Source organism: Taurulus bubalis (assembly GCF_910589615.1).
Source record: "Taurulus bubalis genome assembly, chromosome: 2".
Lineage (NCBI taxonomy): Eukaryota > Metazoa > Chordata > Actinopteri > Perciformes > Cottidae > Taurulus > Taurulus bubalis.
In genome coordinates, this window is record NC_136590.1 from 15,615,713 (window position 1) to 15,640,586 (window position 24,874).

The 24,874-nt window shown below is 41.3% G+C and overlaps 3 protein-coding genes across 3 annotated transcripts; 1 reads left to right on the top strand and 2 right to left on the bottom strand.

The window, feature by feature from the left end:
• Positions 1 to 715: 715 nt before the first annotated feature.
• Positions 716 to 15,532, bottom strand: tom1l2b (target of myb1 like 2 membrane trafficking protein b; the record flags this gene model as incomplete). Its single annotated transcript, XM_079214013.1, has 15 exons — positions 716 to 3,360; positions 3,506 to 3,542; positions 4,322 to 4,381; positions 6,076 to 6,151; positions 6,434 to 6,560; positions 7,228 to 7,396; positions 9,242 to 9,293; positions 9,468 to 9,601; positions 9,772 to 9,888; positions 10,580 to 10,726; positions 11,307 to 11,441; positions 13,709 to 13,858; positions 14,158 to 14,236; positions 14,956 to 15,040; positions 15,481 to 15,532. The coding sequence occupies 15 exons, from the start codon at positions 15,530 to 15,532 to the stop codon at positions 3,212 to 3,214; spliced, it is 1,569 nt and encodes a 522-aa protein (XP_079070139.1). The 3' UTR covers positions 716 to 3,211.
• A 276-nt stretch (positions 15,533 to 15,808) lies between these two features.
• Positions 15,809 to 19,359, bottom strand: atpaf2 (ATP synthase mitochondrial F1 complex assembly factor 2). Its single transcript, XM_079237458.1, has 8 exons — positions 19,130 to 19,359; positions 18,992 to 19,036; positions 18,664 to 18,812; positions 18,297 to 18,394; positions 17,849 to 17,929; positions 17,605 to 17,717; positions 17,209 to 17,324; positions 15,809 to 16,709 (listed from the first exon to the last, which is right to left on the bottom strand). The coding sequence occupies exons 1-8, from the start codon at positions 19,257 to 19,259 to the stop codon at positions 16,572 to 16,574; spliced, it is 870 nt and encodes a 289-aa protein (XP_079093584.1). The 5' UTR covers positions 19,260 to 19,359; the 3' UTR covers positions 15,809 to 16,571.
• A 422-nt stretch (positions 19,360 to 19,781) lies between these two features.
• Positions 19,782 to 24,144, top strand: LOC306750268 (glucose-induced degradation protein 4 homolog). Its single transcript, XM_079233669.1, has 6 exons — positions 19,782 to 20,087; positions 20,533 to 20,592; positions 20,685 to 20,792; positions 20,884 to 20,985; positions 21,076 to 21,206; positions 22,562 to 24,144. Exons 1-6 carry the CDS (start codon positions 19,896 to 19,898, stop codon positions 22,623 to 22,625), a joined length of 657 nt encoding a protein of 218 aa, XP_079089795.1. The 5' UTR covers positions 19,782 to 19,895; the 3' UTR covers positions 22,626 to 24,144.
• Positions 24,145 to 24,874: the final 730 nt, after the last annotated feature.

A 24,874-nucleotide genomic window follows, 5' to 3' on the forward strand; every position in this document is an offset into this window, starting at 1 on the left:
ATCAACAGCTGGGGTAGCACTTGTTTTTTCTCTCACTCACTCACTCACACACACACACACACACACACACACACACACACACACACACACACACACACACACACACACACACACACACACACACACACACACACTTCTTCAAATTACCACCAGATTTACATCTAGAGCTAAAATGCATTCTAAAGAAACAGAATACATTTCTAAAAAGATTTTTTACATTTAATTTAGAATTTCCTTATAGTGATTAACTTGAAAACATAAAAGCATCCATTTACCTCTTGAAGAGAAATCCACAAGCGCCTTTGTGCAATACGACTTTAAAGAGATTAGTCTAATGTAAAACCAACACGTTGAGTCAAACTGGGATCCTGAGCACTGGTGTGTTCCAGTCTACTGTCCGACAGACACAGCCCTCTTTTTTCTTTTGACCGGGAAAACGCTCCAGTGGCCGAGGCTGAATGTGTGGGGCCATGTTGTGGGATGAGGCGATTCCTGACGACCAATGGGGAAGCCCCTGGTGTGGGGCCCATGGGCCTCCAGGGAGGGTTTACTGCAGGTCAGCTTCAGCTATTACCATCTGAAGGAACCAGGCGAGGGATGGTATGCCAAGGAGAGGACTGGTCTGGAGTGGTGGCAGCACAGAGTTGTGAGGAAAATAACAGTTACATTCTGCAGGAAATATAAGGCCGCAAAAATAAAAGACAAACAGCAAGACTGCTGGACACACTGCTAATGTTTTATTAGAGTTCATGCATAAGTCAAACAACACAAAGAGAAATGGGAGATGAGGCAACTCAGGAAAGAAGCAGTCACACATCACAGCACAGCCTCCCTGATCAGCATCTCTATTCATAGCATCCAGTGACATACAAAGAAATACATTGTTCCTCTGCAGAACAGAGATGACTGGCAAAGTCTGGGTACGCTGAGATTCAGTTACAAATCACCGACAGAGCTCACACTGATATAAACCAGGTAAATATCAAACAGGATAGCAACACATTTGTAGGCTTCTTTTTTTTTCAATCAACTGAGATAAAAGGTTTCTGCATTACAGAACAGCTCTCACACTCACACACACACACACACACAAACAGAAAGAGAGGTTTTCCTTTCAAAATGTGCAATATTGATGAGTTGTTGAAAGTGCCCAAGTTAACTTAAGCTGTTTTGCCATGTGCTAATACGTTAGAGGGAAACTATTCAGATATGAATCCTTCATGAGATTAATGAGAACTGGTGTGGTTCTCTTGCAGCTATGAATCAGTGATGGGCCTTAATTATAAGTCCATATTTTTACAGTATGAACAGATTCAAACAAGAATAATATCCATATAACTAATATAACCATGAAACATAAAATACATTAGCCAGCAGCAATGTATAAAAAAAGGAAAATCTGAACTCCATTAACAAAAAAGCAACACTAAAACGTTCACCATTATGACAATTCTTCATTCTGTCCTTTAACATTTCCTATTTTTCATTTTGCACAATAAAATGATTTAAAAATACTGATCTGAAGAAGAAGAAAAATAGTTCTGAATAAATTATTTCTACACTTCAGCTCAAATGTTTCCAAACGGTTCTCATTAATTACATCTGGTTAAGTGTTAAGCTGATTTACAGTACAGGTTGAAAGGTAATGCGGCTGTCAAAGTGCACGCTTGTTTTAAGCTTGTCGTGATTGTGTAACGTGTTGCATGTATTATTGTCGAGAGTAAAATGTCTCATTTGTAGCACTATGTCTGCAGCCAGCTCATTGCTGAAAACAAATGTCATGTTGAAAATGTCAGGCCTTTTAAGATGTCAGCATAAAGAAATGGAGGGGGGAAAGAACACAGATATAATGCGAAAACAGCTTTTGTAGTGTGATATTGCATTCTCATTACATCCCTGCATATTAAGCTGTGAATTCAGAGTCAAAGGACTTAATAATGTACCGGCAACCCAATTATCCAAGAAATTTCCTTCCACGTCCAGAAGAAAGCACAATTTTAGTCTGAAACCATACAGAAAACGATCTACTCAAAATGGAGTTAAAACCTATGGTGAGTGAAAACTCACCAATGACAGCATGTGTCTCCGACTGACTGGGATTCTGTTCAAAATAACAAGACCACTCCCTGTGAACTCAACCCATGGAAATCCATAATACAGTCTTTGCTCAGTCAAAAGAAGATTACACAAACGGATAATTACACAGTATTTTTTTTTTCAGCAGATTGAATTAACGATTTGCAAAAATTCAATCAGCAGCTTTAGGTGAATAAAATCTCAGCAAAATGATCTTGATGACAACAACTGTGGTTAAGTTTGTCAAAGAGAAATATACAACATGTGATTTAGAGGAGGGTTAGAACGCATTTGTTGACTTTGTGCGCAATTATGCCAATCACAAAAACTATTCTTCTCTTCTTCGTCCTTTTAAATTAGTGTTTGTAGATTATCAGATTCATAAGATTCCCTTTTACTTGTGAAAAAGCTGACCCCAGTGAGGTACATCCCTATTGTCAAAGCAGCTGGAAGATAAAGCCTTTTCAAAAAAAATCTACATTAAATCAACATCTCTTTCTCTGAAGCTTAAATATACACACACAACTAATAAACTTGACATTTGTCATTTACAGATTTACAATTCAACTCGGACTGACTAGCAACGCAGTGCTACTGCCTGTGACGGGCATTTCCGCAATAACAACCATAACGTTTTATGTCGTTTTTTTTTTGCTAATATTAAAAACTTAATAATGGTGGTGTTAATGCATGCTTTGAGGGCTTTGGGTAAGAAATTAATTTCTTATTAATAAGTGGAACTCTTTTATAAAACTCTTCTTGAGGATTAGCTGCAACATGAAACTCTGCGGGCTCGGGAGGGCGATTCTTCACACTGAAAGAAGAAGGAAAAAGCAGGCTGCCTCTTAGTCTCTGACACTAGCCATCTCGTGCGGTGAGATCCATCTTCTGGTGGCACGATCAAAATAGGCCATTCGTTTGGTTTACCCTTTCTTGTGAAAAATGAACGGAGAGCATGAATAATTCCCTTTTCATAAGGAGAGCATTTACAAATCTGTAGTGTGAATGAAAAAGTGTTGAAGCCTAACGGCAGCGGATGTATTTTAGTGTCAGTCTGTCCTCAGGTGATGCTGCTCGGCTGGTCGGGTCTGATCGGGCTGGGGGATCAGAGGTCAAAGCGGTAGAAGATCAAGGTCTACATGGCGAACAAAGCGTCCTCTGGCCTGTCTGGCTTCTTGCGGTTGGGGGTTCCCTGCGCTGCGCCCGGCTCTCCACTGGGGGGCGACGGTAAGCTGGGCACCATCTCTGCAGCTTTGGCCCGTTCCTCAAGAAACTTGTCGAACTCTGTGATGGCTCATTGAAAGGGGGAAAAAAAAGAAAAAAGAATGGGAATTTGAGTGACTATGTGGCTCAAATGTAGTTGGAAACATAGCAGGAAATCAACAGTTTGAGAAAAAAAAAAATATTGAGAAAAAGATGGATGACCTACCTTCACTTGTCACACCTTCTTCACCTTCATCCCCTTTCTGGTGAGGAAAAAAACAACAACACTGTTACACCTGGGAGTTGACTGTGCTAAACCCAAACCATTGCAAACCACAGCAAACTAAGTTAAGTTCGGATCCCGTGCACGTGTCCAAAATCACCACCGTATATGCATTCTCTTTTTTATGAACACTCACCAGTTTTATTATATAACAAGAAGCCACTTACAAATCCACCAGTTGTTTTCCAAACAAAACAGCTGCTATTACCACTCAAAGATGCAACACCATGTCATAAAAGTGTGTGAAATGAGCATGGACTCTAATGCTTTGTTGCTTATTCTTGGCTACAAAACACAATTACACATTCCTTTCTTAACATTGAAAAAGTATAGACTTAGGCGACACGTTTTGTTTAAGATATGGTTATGGTAACATAAAGTATTTGATCTACAGCTACAACTAAAAATCTCACACAGGAGAAGAAACTTTATCCCTGGATTGTTGAGTTGAAGCCAGATAGCCACAGTCATTCACAACCAAAAATGCTGTGCAATATGTGTCTGCATTCAAAACTTCATGCTCATTTTACACAATTTAGTCCAGTCAGTTTGTCTCCATAACATAACGTTAGTAACTTAAAGTGAACAAGAATGTAAGTGTGTAATTGGCCAAAAGGTGAGGAATGTAAAGTTAAAGAAATGGGTTACTTTCTGGCTTTGAAGATAGGATTTGAGATAAGGGGATAAAACATGAGTGAAAAAGTAAAACGAAGGGGAGAGAGAACTGCAGGCAGAAATAATAAATCATGATGGGCTCACCACATCAGTACACAGCCACTCCTCTATGTCATCCATGACAGAGGACTGGCCTCCAACGCCCTGCGGGGCAGCGTCAACATCGCAACAGGTGGCCGGAGGGCAGCAATGCCACAAAAGAAAGAAATAAAAAAAATCCCGCCCCAAACACAACAGAAAATATGACTTAAATGAACTTCAGTGTCAACTCAAATGCAACTTAAAGTATTTTGTGAGGGGAAAAAATAAAATGCATGAAATGGAGATCAATGTTTGTGGCTTGGCACATCACTAGGGATGGGTATCGTTTGGGTTTTTTCCGATACCGGTGCTAAACCGATACCGGTGCCTGAACCGATACTTTTTTATTGCCATAGCAATTAATTTTCTTAAAATTGAACAATATATTAACTGTTTAAAGTATACTTTACATATAAATAAATAAATACATACAACACACTTGTCTTCAAACTACAGCTTCAAACCTTTTAACTTATAACTATAAAAATATATAGTTAAAAAAAGAACAGACACAAGCATCATGGCCTGATGGGACCGTGTGCAACAGAACCTAACAGATCCTAAAACTGCTGCTTTACTGGACTACACGTCATCATTAATATCAACTGGAGAGATTTGTTCCATCAAGCCGAGGACGGACGTTCAAAAGCTCGTGCTCGTGTCTTCAGCGATCTCTGTGTGCGCGCGCTGTGTGTGTGTGTGTGTGTGTGTGTGTGAGCGCTGGAAGCCCCGCCCCCTCGAGCCCCGCTCTGCATGCAGGCAGACAGAGAGCAGAGCAGCGAGTGTGCTCTGATCCGCGCTATTTTAATAATCGTTTTTAGCGTGCGGGCACCGCGCTACCTTTTTAGTATCTATATACCGTGCAACTTTACAGAGTAGTGTAAAAAAAAAAAAAAAATTTAAATCGGCTCAGGCACCGGAAGAAAGCACCGAAATCTGCGTTGCTTTTCGGTCCGGTAGGTACCGGACGTGTTGGAACCGGTGCCAATATGGCACCGGTGCTCGGTACCCAACCCTACACATCACACAGTGTGACGATCATGACTGAGTCACACTGACATGCAGAAGAAACCACATCACAAAAGCTGATTAAGATGGGACTGCAGGGTAAAGACGCTGAAGATGAATGGAGCGGGCAACAGCATATCTAACAGCACAGCGGGACGCTTCGGCCAGTAACCACCAAGTTTATCTTTTAAATTTGACCGTATTTAAAACCCACACATAACCCACAAAGCACATCAAACCAACCGATTAGCAACATTTGACAGCCATTCATTCCCTCTCCTGCTTCACAGTTCAGTAGTGCCAAGAGTGAAAGTAGGGTTAAGATGAACGACAACTGACAAGACAAAATATTTGTCTTGTGTTAGTAATGCATGAAAAACAGCAGCAGAGAATGTGTAGCAGCGAGGATTCTTAAAATCGAAATGCACCGGAAACATGTTGAGAGCCACACCGAGCAAAAAAATAAACAAAACAGCTGAGCAAAGTATTGTTGTGAGAACTACAGGCTTGGTTAGAATCACAAATAGACAAAAACATACTGTCCCAAGAAAAGTTTCAGACCCGTTTTCTCATTTTGTCAACTAACCGAGCGATTAATAGCATCCAGCAGCACCGGCTAAAGCATGAGGGGAAATGTCTGCTGCAGTTGCACGGCACGCACACAAATGTTTGTTTGAGTGGTTATGAAAACACCGACTGAGAATTAAAGCCCCACGCTGGACATAAAAGCCAGTGTCCCTGAGACTCACCGCTCCTGCAGTCGACTGTTGGACATCCAGAGTGGGAGGAAGGCCATCAGAGGTGTTGCCGTCTTCTGCTGTCGCGCTGAGACAAGAGGTAGGAAAAGAGCTTTTGGAATCCTGTTCATTTTTCATGAATTTAAAATATGAATAGAGCTGAAACAATTATTTGATAAATTGATGGACAATAAATGAATCTACAACAATGTTGATAGTCAATTAATCTAATTAATTAATGAATGACTGAATTAATTAGGGATCTGAAAAGCCATATACAAACTGCATCTAAAAACGGCACAAACAGTACATTCTGGTGCATGAAAATGAACACAGTAGAATTCATGATTAATTTCAAATGCGTCCTTACGTCCTTTGTGTTTCAGGCAGAGCTCCGGTCCTCGTCTGAGCAAACACGTCAAAGTCATCCTGGCCCAGAGGAGGCTTACAGCTAGACAGAGAGCTCAAGGTACTGCTTACACTGTCAGCGCCCACGTCTGGAGGGAAAGAATATACTCCATTGTCCAAAAACACAATTCCACTGCTTAAACAAAGTAAATGGAATAGTCACTATTCCACTATGTAATAGTGTCTATTCTCGAAAGAAGAAAAAAAACAGCTGGAGGCTAAATGAACAGCAGTGGTGCAAGTGCAGTGATTAAAGGAATAGCTTAACTTTTTAGGAAATTACTTTTATTTACTTACTTGCCAAGACAGGAAGATCAATACCACTTCGATATCTGTGCATTTACTATGGCACTAGAGCCAAGAGTTGGCTAAGCATTAAAACTGTCTATCTAAATCTCAGTAAGAAGGTCAAATAGGGGTATTTCCCAAAATGTTGAACCTCCTTTAATCCAGCGTCCTGTAAACTCTCTTGTTTTCAGATGAAGTCTCTATTCAAAAACACTTTTAGCATGAGGAGACTTGGTTAAAGACTTGGCTAATTTAGCAAAGCCCTGTATGTTGGTATGTTTCAGCCTTCCAGTCTTTTGAATGTTGAGAAACACAACCAGCTCTTAGCAGCTAAGTACAACATACAATACATAATAATTCAATTTAAGTATAGAATGTTACGTCAGAAGAAGAAGAAAAACATTTTTTTGGGGGGGGGGTCATCTCATAGTGGCCGCTTGGTTAATGGCGGAGGCGGGGTATACGCACCGAGGACGGCCAGGCGGGAGGCCAAGGTGGCCGGGGAGGAGGGCCTTCCCGCGTGGGCTGTGACGCTGGGAGGCAAGCTGGTTGGGGCAGCGTTCGGCATGTTGCTGACCACTGCTGGGGAGCCCGGGCCGAGGTCTATGAGGTTGTCCTCTGTAGCCTCACTCAAAACCTAGTGAAGAAGATCCGATGAGAAACACTGAAGCTCTTGCTTTCGCGTAAAAGCTAACTCTAGGGTTTCTGGCTCATGAGCAACAAAACAAATCCTTTTGTGGAAGTTTAAGGAAAAGGCAGGGTTATATAGCATATCAAGTTCCTCGACTGCGTCTAGAAAATTTAAAATCAAGAAAAAACATTGTGGTTCAAATAAAAAAAAATGAGGCCATGGTTCAAGTACAGCCTTGGAAAACATGTAGGTTAGCTTCAGGAGAGCATGAAAATGTCTGTAACTGAGGAGAGCAGGAAATTAAATAACCTTTTGAAAAACCTGTTTCTTAAGGGGATCCAGGAATACTGGTCTTCGTTAGAGACACATTTACCTTTTTATGTGGGGTTAGTGTTGTCAATAGCAATAAGTGCTTTTATCCATAAGGAAAAAACTATCCCCTTAAGAAGGTAGGAATACAGCAGGGAGAGAGGAGGGAAAATTTAATATTTGGGCCCTGGAGGAGTTAATATACTAAAACCATTTTGCAAATCCCAAACCCTGACTGTTTGAGATAATTGCAAACACAACATGACAGTGATTCTAGGGACACGTTCCCTTAGTGCCATCTTATCATTAGAATCACTGTCAGTCTGCCTCCAGGTTTCATCATATCATTGGCTGTATAGTCAGAACATGCCATATGGGGGTGACAGATAGTGGTGAGGCAGGGGCCCATATTATTTAGCCATGTTTCAAGTGGCTGGTCATTTAGGGAGTTTGACAATATTTTCATACTTGCCTGTCTCAGCTAGCCACAGAAACAGAAGAACAGAAAAAAACAGAAAGGAAGAGACAGTGAATACCATTGACATGCCTGTGCAGGGACACACTGTAATGGCATGATGGCTAAGGAAGATATAGCATGCCTGATTAACTGGAAACCCAATGGCGGGGTAAGTATGTTCCAACAAAGTATCCTTGCCCCATGCTTTTCAAATGTTTTTGGTTCATGTGGATTTTGTTGAGAAACTATGAATCGGTACATGAGATGGAAACCAAAGGAAATGGAAAAAAAAGATGGACTTCTACTGGAAGCATTTGCAGGCATATGATGTACAGTACGTGAAGTTGAGGGAACATTGCGAGGCAGGAATATATTTTCGTACAGATGTGCCAAAGCATGACAAATGGAAACTGATCAGAAAAATGGAGGCTTGGGTGTAGAAAACAGGCAAATAAAAGTAATATAAAACAATGATTTCTATTGGTTGCTGAAACCTGCCTTTTAAACAATGCAGTCGGGTGTCTTGGCTGATTAATCCTAAAGCACCTTTTTGGCATAAACCACTGCTCCAAACTGACTGGACTCTTGATTGTATTTCATTCTGGCTGGACAACACCAGTGGATCTCTAACTACACTTATTCCAATACAATCCCAATCCCAGTACCAAAACACAATGACTACTTTGCACTGACTACCGTGTTGTCACGGTCAATGTTTCCCCCTGCTGGACTGGACTTAAATGCAACAGGCCTGCACTGACAGTAGACAGAATATTCAAAATGAATAACAAACATTTGAATAAATAATATTTGCGTCACATTTTATAATGAAAGTAAATGCATGGATGTCTTTATTATGGATTTCCATTTAATTAGGCATGTAAATCTGGTAAATCACTGACAGATAACAGCACTTGACATACAAGTCCACAGTACTGACACTGAAAGGTGACGAAGTAAGAGGGTGATGAAACATGAGCAAAAGATAAACATCACGAAATGGAAGAACTAACGCGGAAGTTTCAGACAGGTAATCCAGGATATTTACAAGTGATCCGAACATTAGTTACTAACTGCCGACTCACCCCATTGTTGGCACTCTGAGCTGAGGACCTCCCAGACCTAAACCTTTCATACCTAAGGCAAACATCAAGAAAGGACAACATGAAAGAAAACAACCACAACAAAAATCTCTGTTTACCTCACCAGATCTGTGCAAAAATAAAATGATGTTTCGAAATGCATACTTTTTTTTTTTATCCTCCAAAAGGAGTAAGAATGAACGTGCTTCCCCCCTCTGTGTGTTCTAACCTTTCGTAGCGTAGGAAAATGTTATTGAGGTCATCGTTGACATGCAGCAGCTCCTCAGTCACCGTCTCATTGGAAACACAAGAGATGAGCTCCATTATCCTCTGCTGCATGGATCTACAAGTCCTGTTCAGCTCCTAAACACACAGGATATACACACGTATTTCTTAGTGGTCTCAGGTTACTGTTCTTAATGCTTTGTACATGCATCTTCAACTAAAAATACTAGTTGTATTTTATATTTGAAGGTACATGCATACACTGACACAGAGACAGAGGGCAGAGAGACAGAAAGAGAGTTTCTTGCCTGTAGCAACTCATAGTCTGAAGCATCCTCCTGTCCTGGGACCATCTCAGTCAACATCTCCGACATGACTTTAGTGTTTCCACGAACAACGTCCAGCTCACTGCGCAGCCGGCAAATCTGTGTGTCATAGAGTCAAATTCATATCATCAGTTAGTATATTATTAAGAATGATCAAATGTGAAGCCAATAGTGGTGCATTTGAGGGGTACATGGTAAGCTCATCTAATAATTGAGCTTAACAAAAAAAATGTGTGCTAAGGAGGACCATAAACAAAGAAATTATATGATGCTGAACTTTAATAAATGAACATAACACATAAGCTGCCAATCAACCATTGGAACAAAACTGATGTGTTGTAACATTAAAACCGCACAGTAAAGGAGCAGAACATTAAAAAAATAACTAGCTAAAGTTACACATAAACAGTTAGTGAATAAACAATTGAAATAGTTAGCTAGAAGTAATAATTAAACAACTGTTGAAACAGCCAGTTTCTGCCACTCCAAATGGCAGTAGTATGAATACAAGCTTAACCAAGGCAACCTCAACACGATTGGGAACCATTGGCTTCGGGCATAGCCACACCTATGTTTGCTGCAGCGCATTCAAACTCTGCAGCATTATATCATTTTGTTTGGTCTTTTAAGGACAGGTGCAGACATACGTCATTTTTAATCTTCATGGCACCAAAGAAGAAAACCAGAAAATGTAAGAGTCTGTCCTCTTGTAAGGGAACTGCAGGTTGCGCCCGGACGAGGACAAACATGAATTAACTGCTTCAGTGTGTTGGTGGGAGTAGCACTGTACCTGTTCAGGTGTAGGATTGATGGATCCAGAGGCATGAATGTTGGGGACCTGAGGGGTGATGTAGGCCGGTGGGACAGCCTGTGGTGGGGGCTGAGGAGGGGTGCTGAACTTATGGAGGGTGGAGTCGCCCTCTGGAGCAGACGCCAACTGGAAGCAAGAGAGAAAGACAGACAAATTACCTGGGAAGATAATCACATTACACTGGGTCCTTGCACAGAAACATTGTACGCATTTAAGCTGCTCAGTATTAGGATATCAAAAATACAATCTAAAAATGTATCTTTGTTCTTTTTAAAAAAAAAAAAAAAAAATAATAAAAAAAAAAGACTACCTACATCTGCCTCGCATGCACTGAATGCACCGCATAAAAAGTAACGTTCGGCAAGCTGAAGGAGGAATAATTTAACAACAACCGTATTAACGACAGAGAGCAGCAAGTGGGTATCACAGATATAGATGAGGAGGCATCATAAAGATCCCGATGTCATAATTCAGCCCGTATTCATCCATTGTGGTGCTTTTTCGAAGCAAGTGGCAGGAATAAATAGAAATGGGGCACCCGACAAATGCTCAGAGCTGCGCAGTGTGCTGTGTTGCTTGCGGGAGGCTGGCACATGGTGTCATGGACATGATACGCATACATGTATATTCAAATAGTTTGTAGCTACGTGTTTATTTAGAACAAAATGTCTCTTTCGGCAGCCCTACTTAGTATGATGCCACCTACCCGATGAGGTGTGTGTATAGGTGACAGGGTCTCCAGCTCTGACATGGGGAACTCAATGCCTTTCCTCTTGAGCTCCTCATAGATTTGAACCACACCCGTAAGGTCCGGACTGCTCCTGAACGCATCGGCCCACGCCTGGAGAAGGCAGGGTAAGAAAAGAGTGAAAAGAGCTCAACAGAAAGAGAGGGAGACTGAATAGACACAGCAAACAAAAGCAAGGGATGTGAGAATGGTAAAGAGGCCTGCTCTCTGATAAAAATGTTGTCGGCCTTGAATACATTCAGCCAGAAAACCACAAAGCTCCAGGATCCTCGCTCTCATCAGTGGGAAGGTTACAGCTAAATGGGTCATAATCCATTAGAACGGCTCAAACATGACACTTTAAAAAAATAAAAAATGCACAAGGACTTTGAGGGTGTTCTATATCTAACAGTTTGATACTCAGTCACTTCAAACGGCAAGCCAGTTTGATCTAAAATTCGAATTTCCACAACAGCTCTCTTCATTTGGTTTATGTGTGTCTAAAGCCCAAATAAAACAGATTACGAATCCAATACTCTGACCGAGGCTGCTAAGAGTTTGGCTCGTGGAATTTATCAACGTAGAATTACATTTAATGTTGTTAGGAATATTAACTGTGCAGCCAATGCTCACTTTTACAAAAAGGTACACAACTTAACTACTGAGACAGGTGGTTATGGAGCTTAACACAACCGCAGTCTGCTGCCCAGCCGGGTATTACACGTCTTGCTAAACAAAACGTCAACAATACTCCTGCTGTTGTGTAAAGGGAGTGCTCTTTGATACATTTTCCCACACACTGTTTTCCTAGCTGGCCCTCATAATGACTAGACAAACAATAAGCAATGCGCCCCCACATCCAGGATTCATGCTGTCACATGGTTTCATTGGTGGAAATAGGAGCAGCCCACGTGAGTTTAGCAGCGTTACCCAAGCCGTGACAGGTAACTAGAGCTGCTCCTGGCTGAAGCCCCGGAGACACTGTACTTTACCCTGGGGCAAAGTGTGTCACAAACACTTAAAGCTGTGGTTCTCAAACTTTTTCTGTAAATAACATAATTGTGTGACTCATCTGTGCTTTTATAAATAACAGAATAAAGACAATTGCAATCACTTTCAAGTAAATCCGATTGCCCCATTAGACAATGTTTTGTGTGAGTTCTATCTGTGCAAAAAATAACTCATATTTAGTTACTACTAAATAGCTCATAGTGGAAAACAATAAGCTTTTAATTTTTTTTGCCAAACAAAACAAAATGAGTGCAGATATGTGAGCCATCATGTTGTATCAGTATTAGTGGCTGCAGTGAGCTGCTTTCCTCTACACATGTTATAAACGGGGTTGTAGATTTGATACGGCCTCTCTCAATTCATGCTCAATATTGAGCTTAGATCTGTTTTTTTATTTTAAGAAACGCAACAGCAAGACGAGCTCACAGAGACTTCTGGCAAAACGGCAAAAAAAAAAAAACGCGTCGCGCAAAGTCGCGCAAGCGTAAACCTGTTAACAGCGTACCGTAACCATTTACCCGAAAGTACAGGCATTTGTCCATGTATTTATTAATGACTTAGTTTTATATCCGTGTACTTTATACTTTTGTAATATGTGAAGCCAGCAGCTCATTGGTGGTAGAAGACATGAGCACTTTGGCTCGTTTCACCTGGAGCAGGAGAGCTGCTCTGGGTTCAGAGAGCTGCTCCGGTGCGAGGAGCAGCTCCGGTGCGAGGAGCAGCTCCGGTGCGAGGAGCAGCTCCGGTGCTCCTCACATGAGAGCTGCTGTTGCATCTTCACCCTGGGATTGTTTTAAACGCAGATATAGCGGTCTATTTTTCACGCGACATATTTTCCGACGCTCTCTGTCAGCTGGTGTGTGTGCTCATTGCTCACCTGTGTGCGTGCGCACGTATCTGTGTGCAACGGGGCGGAGAGGTTTTTTTTGTGTGTGTTTTTGAACAATGACAAGCCAGAGAGAAAACAAACCAAAAATAAATAGTAACGAGGCTATTTTTAAAATGTAGGGAGTAGAAAGTACAGATATTTGCGTGAAAATGTAAGGAGTAGAAGTAAAAAGTTGTCTGAAAAATAAATACTCCAGTAAAGTATAGATACCCAAAATTTCTACTTAAGTAAAGTAACAAAGTATTTGTACTTGTTACTTGACACCTCTGAATGTAACACACCTACACAAACTTTACTAAACACATACGCTGCTAACCCCACTTCACCTCTCACTAACTGACTCAAATACAAAACACCATATTTCTGTCACATTGATACACAGCCCTAAAAATCTAATTTAAAGACTCAATAACTTTAATGGAAATAACCTATTAGGCTTATGACATGCACCGACTATGCTAACGTTTCACTATTACCTTACCTGAATCAGGGCAAGTACTTTATCTTGAACAATTGTAGGTGGGTTGTTTTTAGGGGAGATGATTTTAACGAGCACGCCATCAACAAAGTCCCTGCTAGTGACCAAAGCATGAAAACGATGGCCACAGTTCTTCACACCCGTCTCCAGGACCTGATGAATGCAGTGAAGAAATCACTGTCACTTTAAACTGTTAATCAAATCTGGTTGCAGGCAGCTTAAGTTTTGCAAATCAGAAATAGATGGGACATGTTTTAAACGATCTGTGAATGCAGATTGTACATAATGATACATTAAGTGACAGAAACAAAAACACTTAATTTCACATGTGACCTGGACATCTGATTGTGACAATAGGAGAACTAGACTACATGCATAACTCTATTTACATTCTTGACAGCATGTACATAGCTGTAACTTAGCTGCCCTCCTCTTGCACACTTTTAACTCACCGTTAAAGTCAACATCACTTCCTTATAGTTCCTGTTGCCATTCAGCCTCTTCTTCACCGCTCTAATTGCATCCTTTGGCCTGCACACACACATTAACACACAAGGATAGCATAGTTCTGAATGCCCATTTGATAAAAGTAATTCCAAGCAGAACAAACACAGTTATCGAGTTGACCGACTTGACTTAATGACGGCGGGCATGGCAGAATGATGGCCACAAACTGCAAAAAGCGGAACACCGGATACAGGTACATGTCAATGATTCTTTGACTTTCCACACCTCTGCATTAACAAAGTGGTTGTTTTATTCTGAGGGACTAATTATTAACTTGTAAATTATTTGACAACTACTAACAGATCAAATCAGCCTCACAGCAGTTTGTGTATAACACCATTTACATTCCCCAGAGAGAAGACAAATGGTGAGTCAAAGCTATTTTTATAGACCGCTGATATACAGTACACTGCATGTAGACCCACCCAAGGCAGTTTATGACCTGCTAATCAAACAAGACCTGGACGTCACATGCCAGCTTAAACATACAGTACAAGGTTAATGGAGGGATAAGATAAGCAATAAGGCCTTTCCTCAATCCAATTTACACAGCCAGAGCTAGGCATCTTCTCTCAGTGTGACATGGATAAAGAAAAGAGAAAAAAAGATGGACGAACTATATATCCTGCAATGCATAATGTGAACAGCACAGGAGCAAAGGAGACACTATTGAGCCAGTGCACATAAGAGGGTTAATCAATAACAGATATGGACATGCATTGCATTTCCCCCTCGGTACTCACCCATCTTCTGTTTCATTAATGATGTCACATATTTCCATGTTAAGAGTCCAGTCTTCATTTTGCAGAGAGCCATCAGTGGCTCTCTCTGGAAAGACACAAGTATTCAATTGAGAGAAGAACCTAATAAAGACGCCAGAGTAAAAGACAGCAGACTGACCATAAGACAGTGTCTGGCAGCAAGCTAACCGTTAACGTCAGCTCCTATCAGTCAGCGTAGCAGTCGCCCTTTACGACTTCACAACATGTACATGTTAGTTTTTTTTAGTACTGACCTAAACGTGGACAATGACAGAAAACAGACTTTTGGTTCGTTATGTACTGCTAACAAAGTGACAAGAGGTGTTACAGAAGCTACCACTTAGCTAGGCGGCTAACGGTGCAGCTGTAAGCACTCATTCAGGGAGGTTATCATGATTAAAGGTATAGCGAGGACGTAAACGACCACCGCACAACATTTGATGCATTTCCGGGACACACGCGGCTATTCTTCAAGCGATGTCGCGTCCTAAACATCTGGTTACATACCAATGCAATGCCCCACAGGGGTAGTGTAAGGATTTCCCAGAAGGAACTCCATCTTGCTCGACAACAAACAAGTCAGTCCTTGGGTTGATGACGATCGAACTAGAGGGAAACGTCTTAGACGTCCCGCCCACACCGCAACGTAATTGGTCTAGAAATCCTGACCTTTGGCGTGATTGGACAGCTAGAACATCCGTCGTGAGAGTTGGGCGATTGTAAATAAAAAGGGACCAAAGGTTGCATCAATAAAGCGCGAACGGCAATTTTATGACTGTAGCACTTGTTGAATCTACAGACACAACAGAAACAAATTGTATTTCATTTTGACAGACATCTGCAAGAATATGTTTGCCTTATTTGTTTTTACTGACATTTTGCTTAGAAAAGGTGAAAAGGGTACAGGTCTTTATTTAATTTAAAAGCTTTAGCTTTGAACATGAAAATGACTACTGGATGAGGATGCAGTCTACTTTCCACTAAAATTCTACTTTTTGCAGAAACAGGACTGAAGTGGAGATGATGAGTCTTTTGCATACAGCACTCAATCTTAAAAAGGACAAAATAAATACAACCTGGATGGTGACAATCTTAATTACAGAAAATAATTTGAATGTTTTATCTATTGCACCTACTGCAACCTCTTTATTACCAAACACCTCACACAGCACAATTAGTATGGATGCTAGGATAGCATGTGTGCTTTTCAGTATTCAAGCGTGGCACAAAGCAAAAGCGGACATGGAATTCACATTCCACCACCAAACAGACAACAACATAAGTCACTATTCTCTTGAAACCATGCAAAGCAGTGTCCAAAATGTAACGGATGACTGAAAACTTGGTGAGGGGTGGCACACTTGGCAGCTGCCACATATTAACACTGCAAAAGGACAGCCAATGTTTTTCACTGGATAGAGATGACTATAAACAGATCACAGACAAAGCAGCTGTCGCTGCTTAACAGAACAAACCCGATGTATTGTTTATCTGAATGGATATAGAAGTGTGGATACACAGAGTTGCTTGGGTGTTCTCAGTTTGAGGGTACATTGGATGTGTGCTCACTGAGAGTTTTATGTCTGAGCTTATCCCTTTCAGTCCTGCAGAAGTTTGCGTTTGACAGTCGAACTCTCCGATGTGAGGTGAACAAAAAGAGCTCCAGCTGCGGTCCGCGCCCTCAGCTCGTATGTGTCATAATCATGGGCCCACTCCACGTTTCCCCAGTGCTGAATCTGTACAGGAGCAAAAACCATGTGCGAGAATAGTAAGATTGTCTGCAGGGAGAGCAGCAATAGCTTAATTGTCACACTGAAGGCACTACATGCAGCAGTGCAAAATAAAATAAAAAAGTAAATCATAGCAACGTCAGCTTCTACACTGCATTGTACATTGTGTGCTACCAGTTTAAGTTCCATGGGGAATATGATGAAAACAGAGGAATGTGCTGTTGTTCCAATGTTCCAATGAAGTTTCTTGCAATTACACTTCCAACATGTTATTTGTTTTCCTCTTCATTTACGCCAATGAAAACTGTGACTGAAGAATACAAGATTCTCTTTGTAGAGGGCTTTCTTGAAAATGTGGTAATGAGTTACACCAGCACTAAGATAGAGGCTACCAAGCATCTTGACCATGGTCTCATTTGTTTATGGTTGATATAAGAAAGAAATATGCTCAACGATACCATCGATAATAAAGTTGATGCAAAAAAACATTTTTCTACTCTCCTACCTGGTATTCCTCCTCCAGTCTGGAGAGCAGCACGGCCTGTTCCACAGTCAGATGTCTGTCAATCATCCCCATGGACAGCACAACAGACTTCAACTGGGTGATCACATACTCAAGCCCTGCACAGGAGAAACCATATTACTGTACAGCTCTGTCACAATTAAAGCTATTTACAATACTGTTAATGCGAAACGTATTAATAACAAACCTATTACACCTATTTACAATTAGCGCACAACCCAAACAAAACCATTTGTAGACATACTATCATTACAGTGTCATTACAGTATGTATGATAATTTTTTTCGCACAGTTAAATCATCTAAAAGCATGGCTCATTTCAGAAGTGCATATAATTGTTAAAAATGCTTATCTCGGATCAGTTTGGAAATGTTTCACCTGTCAGGGACCAGAAGCTGTAAGAATTCAGGTGCTGCCGGAAAGTGTCTTTGGTTGCCTTTGGGATCTCAGGACCCAAAATACTGGACGAGGAGCCAATAGTGACATTATATCTGGAATTTAATTGTGGGACATAAAGACAATGGGGAAATAGTTTATTATGATAGATACAGTTACAAGGGCTATATCACCAAGTATTGCTTTAATGTGCCTTGAATAAGACTAAAGCTAATGCTGCTGTTACCTGTTTTCCATCCAGTGCAGCACAGGATCCCACTCATTCTTCTGTAACTCAACCAAACCATGGGGCTCATCCACTCTGTAACTACACGAAACAAACACCATTAACATTTAAAGCCACAACTGTAAGGAAAGTCACTTTTAACAATGTCAAAAATATCTCTGCAAATAACCAACATGCTTGTCTAAATGCAGGACAGCATCTTTTCTGCAGCAATCAAGTCATGAATAAAATTGTACGATGCGTGTTGTTTCATCCTAGTCATGTCATTGTGATTTTGTCCGAGAGAAAAACATGTCATTTCAACTGAAAGGGTGTCACTTAATTAATAAAATAGACATTTCGTATCTGTGTTGTCATTGTGCTGATGTTGTTAGAAATGAGCTCTGGCTATATATGGATGAAGAGAAAACAGAATAAGGTTAAGTTAATAAGTAAATAAGTAGTATACCAGACAGTGTCCGTCTCCAGGTACTTCAGGGCAGCACTGATCATTTGTTCCTTGTTACGTTGGGTGGGATTGTCCAGAGCTGTGTTGCATAGTGTGCTCTGCAGGAAGAGTATCAACATTTCTCTTTCAGTCAGTTACATTTTGGTTAAATATCCTTTACCAATGGACGCTATCATCTCCTCTCTCCTCCGTCCTCCTGCCTGTGAACCGGAAATCAAATTCAGCACGCCCTCTTGAAGGAGGTCTCAATTCCTAAAATGCATCCTGAGGAACGAGGAGCTCCAAAGGTACGGTGTATGAAATAGAAAAAATAAAAATAAAAATAAATCAAGCAACCCTGAATTGGCCCGAGGATAATAAGCTTTACCAGGTGCATCGTGTAGAACTTAAGCGTGTCCCTTTGAGCATCCCACTCGGTTGCCACGGCGATGGCCAGGGCTTCATTTGGCACCGTGAACAGCTTCCCTCCCGGCGTCTTCAGTTTTCTTCGGTCTAGGTTTATCTCATATAAACCACCTAAATGAAAAATGGGAAATGTTAATTAAGCAGGTGAATGATAGATATGGAGAATAGGGTTACTTCATATACAAAAAAAAACATGAAACAAAGAAGTTACACTGAAGAGCACTATTGTTCCACAATTCATTCACAGAACTGCCACACTCGACCTATTTCTGTTGACTTTTGACACTTACCTTCACCTTGGGATAGACTGACATCTTGATAAAATCGTTTTCTTTCTGGAAACAGCAGACCACGTCACAAGGTTAAGTTACAGAATGTATTGCTGCAGCAGAAAGACATACTTTATGCATATTGATTATGTATCTCACCTGCTGTGGCCGTGGAGTAATTCGATGCGATGCGAAATTGCTGACTCCTCGGACATATTGGACCGGGAGAGAGGATATTTCCAAAATGTCTTTGAAGTCTAACAAGGCTCCTCAACATAGCTGCAGTCATGTGAAGATGTCACAGTATTGTTTTTAAGAAAAGCTATCTGACAGGCTAGGCTACTCGTTTCTGACAGCAGTTCGTTAATTCGTTTAACGCCACATTTGTATCCAAGTAAATTGTTTTCGTATCTACTCTAGTTCACACTGTGACGTTGCTGGTTACCTGTCTAAAGTTGCCGAGCCTCTTATTCACCGGTGCACATTTCTGTCTCAGCTTTCAAATAGCAGCTCCGGGTATCTTAAAGCATGCGTGTGACCTTCTGTGTTTGAAAGATAGCGTCGCAAATAGTGTATATAGCTGGGAAGTGTAGTTTTTATGAGCGCTTGTACGCACCATAACAGTTCAGGAACAAACTACAGATGGAAATTCCCAGAATGCCTTCCACGATTCGCACCAATGAGTGGTACAGATGTAGGCAAGGTGAACTCTGTTGGCCAATCAGAAGGGTGGATTCTGCTGCTCGAAGTCCACATACTTTTCTGGAAGCTTGGCGCCTGGTAAACTAAACTGTGGAGGAATCGGGGGGGATTTTAATGTTGGTGGACGTCTCTGTCCTCTCCCTCCTCTTCGTAGACACCGACAGAGACCATCGCTCAAACGGCAACTGACCACGGTCGGTGCCCAGCTAGCCAAGTGGGAGCCATGCCTGTCCCCGCTGGATACGTCAGCGACTCCCTAGCCGTGGCCTTCGCATCCTCGGCCTCGCTTATTCCACCGCCTCCGATAAACACCCAGCAGCCCGGTGTTGTCACCTCACTGTTGTACAGCGGCTCCAAGTTCAGGGGCCACCAGAAGAGCAAAGGCAACTCTTACGACGTTGAGGTCGTTTTACAGGTAGGTAGGGCTGTGAAACGTATAATGTAATATTTAGGCCAGCTGTCAGGGGGATTTGATGATCTGTCAAACAGGCGGTGCGATGATTGACAGCTGGGAGACCAATGAGCCCTGGCCTGCGGTTGAGTACCTCGCCGAGCCCGCTGTGGATGTAACAGTGCCATCGACTCTTTACTACCAACACCTTTCCACCACGAAGGGACATTTTATTGAATGATATCATCAAAAACACTAATTGATAGAGGTCTGATAAGTTTGGCCTCTGCATTTGTTGGAAGAGTGTTATACACCTGCACGTATATAGCTGTGTTGTGTGAGAGGATATTAAGTCATGTCATAAAATATTTTTATACGATCTGATTGACACTTACTGTCATTTGAATGTGGAAGAAATATTAAGTAAATATCCACAAGTTCAGTTTTTTTCTTGTGTTCTCTTTGTAAGCATGTCACCATGGAAGATTCCTACTTGTGTGGCTACCTAAAGATAAAAGGACTGACTGAGGTGAGAGGAGTATTTCCCCATATTAACCCACAAACATTAAAAATGTGACCTGCGTCTGGCCACTACTCGTTGTGTTTGTAATCCTGTCGCAGGAATACCCAACTCTGACCACGTTCTTCGCTGGGGAGATCATCAGCAGGAAGCGGCCGTTTCTCACCCGGAAATGGGACGCAGATGAGGATGTGGATCGTAAGCACTGGGTAAGGTGAAAGCTTCATTCATAAATCAACACGAGTGCTTAACAGCAGGCTGGTTTATAGTGACATAATCCTTTTTACTTTTTGTGTCAAGGGCAAGTTCCAAGCTTTCTACCAGTATGCAAAGACATTCAACTCGGATGATTTTGACTATGAGGATCTGAAGAACTCTGACTATATTTTCATGAGGTGGAAGGTAAGGTACTGCCTCAATTGAGCGTGACCATATGTTAAGTCACCTCTGAACTGCAGCTGCTACTATTCCTCACCCCGTCCGTCCCTGCAGGAGCAGTTCCTGGTCCCTGACCACACGATAAAAGACATCAGCGGAGCTTCCTTTGCCGGATTCTACTACATATGCTTCCAGAAATCCACAGCAACGATCGAGGGCTACTACTATCACAGGAGCTCTGAATGGTAACGCAACACAACACTCGTCACTGTGAGGTCAAGCAGAGTCATTTTACAAATGAGCAGAGTTGTTGCTGAAAGGTTGCCGGATCAAACCCCAGGCCAGCTGGAAAATCTGGTTGGGGAAAGTCCTTAACCAGCTTTCTGCAGCATCTGTCAAGGTGCCCTTAATTCAAAATGTCCCCTTGCTCGGATGTTTAGTGTATGATGAAAGTGGCCTTTCGAACGGCTCCTAGTTAGACTATGTAGCCTTATATGGATGAAGCAGAACAATCTGACCCTCAGTTGCATTTGATTTATATGGTTGTCAGGCCTAGTTTTAAGCAAACTGAGGTCTGCTTGTACTTTCGTGTTTTTAATTTCATTTGACAATCTTTGGCCTTTATTTCAACTCCCTCTGCACATAGTGTAATAGCTATTGTTACAAAAGCCCTCTGATTTCATCCCACCTCAGTCCAGACTGAGATTTGCCCTCAATTCATGTTGTTCCTCAAGTATAAGACTATTGGCTTTCAGATCAGAATAAGAATCAGAATCAGAAACCGTTTATTGGCCAGGAATGTTTACATAAACAAGGATTTTTTTTCTTGGTGGTAGGTGCATAACATTAAACATGAGACGTTAGACGAGACAAACAACAATCAACAACAACAACAGTGCAATAGGTATTAAATTAAGTAAGATAAAGTGCTCAGACAAGCAGATAACGTTAATGTAAAGTGTACGTTAAAGTGACATGTGTGTTTAAGTGTGAAGGGATGTCAGGGGAGTGACCGGTAAGAAGAAATATTCCTGGGGGTGACAGGGTCAGTCAGTGGGGGACCCGGGCTCTGTTGATGAGCCCGACTGCCGACGGGAAAAAACTGTTAGTGTGGTGTGAGGTCTTGGTCCTGATGGACCTCAGCCTCCTGCCAGAATGGGGAAAAAGATGTCAACATCCATCTTTTTATTCCTTTAAAACCTTTCATTTTGGGGTTGTGTTTTGACAAACTGGGCTGCAGTTGTATCGAAAGATACAAGTAAAGTTATTTAGATTTTACATTTTAAAGCTACAAGTAAGTGTCTGATATTGTTCTCAACTGGCCTGCATGAACACACTTGAAGGAGTAAACGCTTCAGACTTTTAATAAATTCCAAACAAGGCAATTGCTGAATGGCTATTGCAGGAAAAAATGCTGACCATATAAAATATCAAAAATGTTGATGTCATTACAAATCTGAAGGATTGTGCCTTTTTAAACATAATAAACCACTTATAATAATAAACCACTTTGTGACAAGGCTGAGAAATGCCTTGTCACAAAGCTGAACACAGGCTTATGTCATGCACCTCTAACATATGCTGTGTTGTTATGCTGCAGGTACCAGTCGCTAAACCTCACCCACGTGCCCGAGCACAGTGCAGCCATCTATGAGTTCCGGTGACCCCGGCCGGTGTCGTGGATCTTTTCTTGATGGACACAGAGTTGAGGCAAAGCAGAGATCTGCAGATGCTACCGAGAATGAAAAGGAGAACGAATAGGCATAAGAGTGTTGGACTCTGGCGAAGTGCAAACTCGTACATGTTCCCAATAAGTGGAATAACCTCAGATTGGCCAGTGGACGGGATATCGGACAGATGAATGTATGGATGAGATGAGAAGAAAGGAAGTAAGATCAGATGTGCTCCCTGGCTTGAACTTGTAAAGTTACAACCAGCAGCAGAGACTGGGCTCATACAGTGTACCCCTTTCTTTATTCGGTTTAACGTCTGGTTTTAAAAACGCTTGGCGCAGCATCTCGAGACACTTTATGAACTGAGTTGGGAAATCCCCTTCTGGTTCTGCAACCAGAAGCGTCGACAGCTTTCACTCGGCTGATGCCGGGCGAGCCGCTTAAACACATTTGACTACCGTTGGACAAGGACTCCTCTGAGGAGTCTGCTCTTACAGACACGATCTTGAAAGAAATAAGTAAATCGCCAAGGCTGTGAGGAAGAAAAGCATGAGAGTATTTTGGGTTCATGATTGCTTGGAGCTTCAATCAGCCCATAAGCTACAATGGCAGTATTCTTTGAGCTAAGCTGGGTCTTTGTTTGCCTGCCAAGAGGATATTTTGTTATCTTAATCTAAATGATGGACTCAGAGTAGCATTTTTAAAGGCTGCAATGTGAGTGACAAGTAAAACGAGCTTTCCCCCCCCATGTTCATACAACTCCTTGGTTGTATTATCAACATGTGATTGCTGTGGATCTTGTTCTATTGCGTTACATTTGCACAAAGATGAACTATATCTGACTAAAGCTTGCAGTCAGGATTTACACTCGCGTGCCCTAGTACACAAGGTGTACTCGTTTTTAAGGGTTTGACTGCATGGGAAGTTCAGAGCCAGAACAATCACATAAAAGTATTAAAAAAAAAAGTATTTTTACTTTGCATTAAACAAAGAGCTTTTTACTCCCTCATTTGTCATTTTAAAAGAAGATCCCTTCTATCCCCACATGTCTGTCCCCTAGACTATGCAACACTTTCAACATAGCACTCTTTAAACAAACAACCTGCAGTTTTCAGAGACAGAATTTTATTCTATCCTCATATAGTATATGGAAAAAAAGAAAGAATCTATCTTCATGAAAGGACATATTTTTATTAAATTGTCTATGAAAACACTCCCTGATCATGTTCCCTTCCCATGTGATGGTGCCATCTTTCTAAAGCTTATCAGAGTTGTATTATAACGGTGTGTGTTTTTTGTGTTGAGAATAAGCCTGGATTTGATTGACAGTGTGACTGTAAAGAATGGATTTTAAAAAATCATATCAAAATACCTTTCACTGTGTCTTGCCTGTTTGACCAATACACTACATCATGTTTGTAAGGGATATTTTCACAACACACCTCATGTTCATTTTATATTTACTAATGTTTAAAGTTTAAAACAAACTGCCTGTTAAATAACAATTTTAAATATTGTATATCAGCCCTGTAAAAAAAAAAATATATATATATATATATATATATATATCCTCAATTAATAAACTTGAAAGGTGATTAAACAAGAGTCACTTTCATATAATCTTTATTTTAGCATGAAGTCTACACAATATGAATGTGACACAATGCTAACATGCTCATGTCAAGCAATTCACCATCCAGTTTAGCATGTGTGATTGCTAATACATTTGTAAATTTGCTAAATAGCACTAAACACAACATACATCTGAGGCTAGATGAAAAGTCAGTGGTTTACTCGGTGGGAGTACAATTCATCCTGAAGCATGAATGTGTACTGCAGATTCTATGACATTTCACCCAATAGTTGTGACATTTTACTCAAAACTACGAAAGTCGACCACATGGTGGCACCAGAGGATAAAGCAGGCACAGTCAGTGCCCGTCCAGCCAGTCGATGTTGAGCTATTTGAACAGCATAAGTGAAGGGTTCGACATCTTGGTGTCGCTAGAGCAGTGGTTCTCAAACTTTTTCTGTCACGCCCCACTTTGGAGGTAGAAAAATGTTCATGCCCCACCGCCCGAACACAAAAGTCCCCAGCCGGAATCAAACTGGCAACAGTGCAGTCATGTGATGTGCGCTAACCATGCAGCTGCTCAGGAGGTTATTTCATTTTGAACATGTTACATAGTGTTCACTTTCCCTCCTACTACCAAGTTCAATCGAGGAAAGCAGTTTGTCTT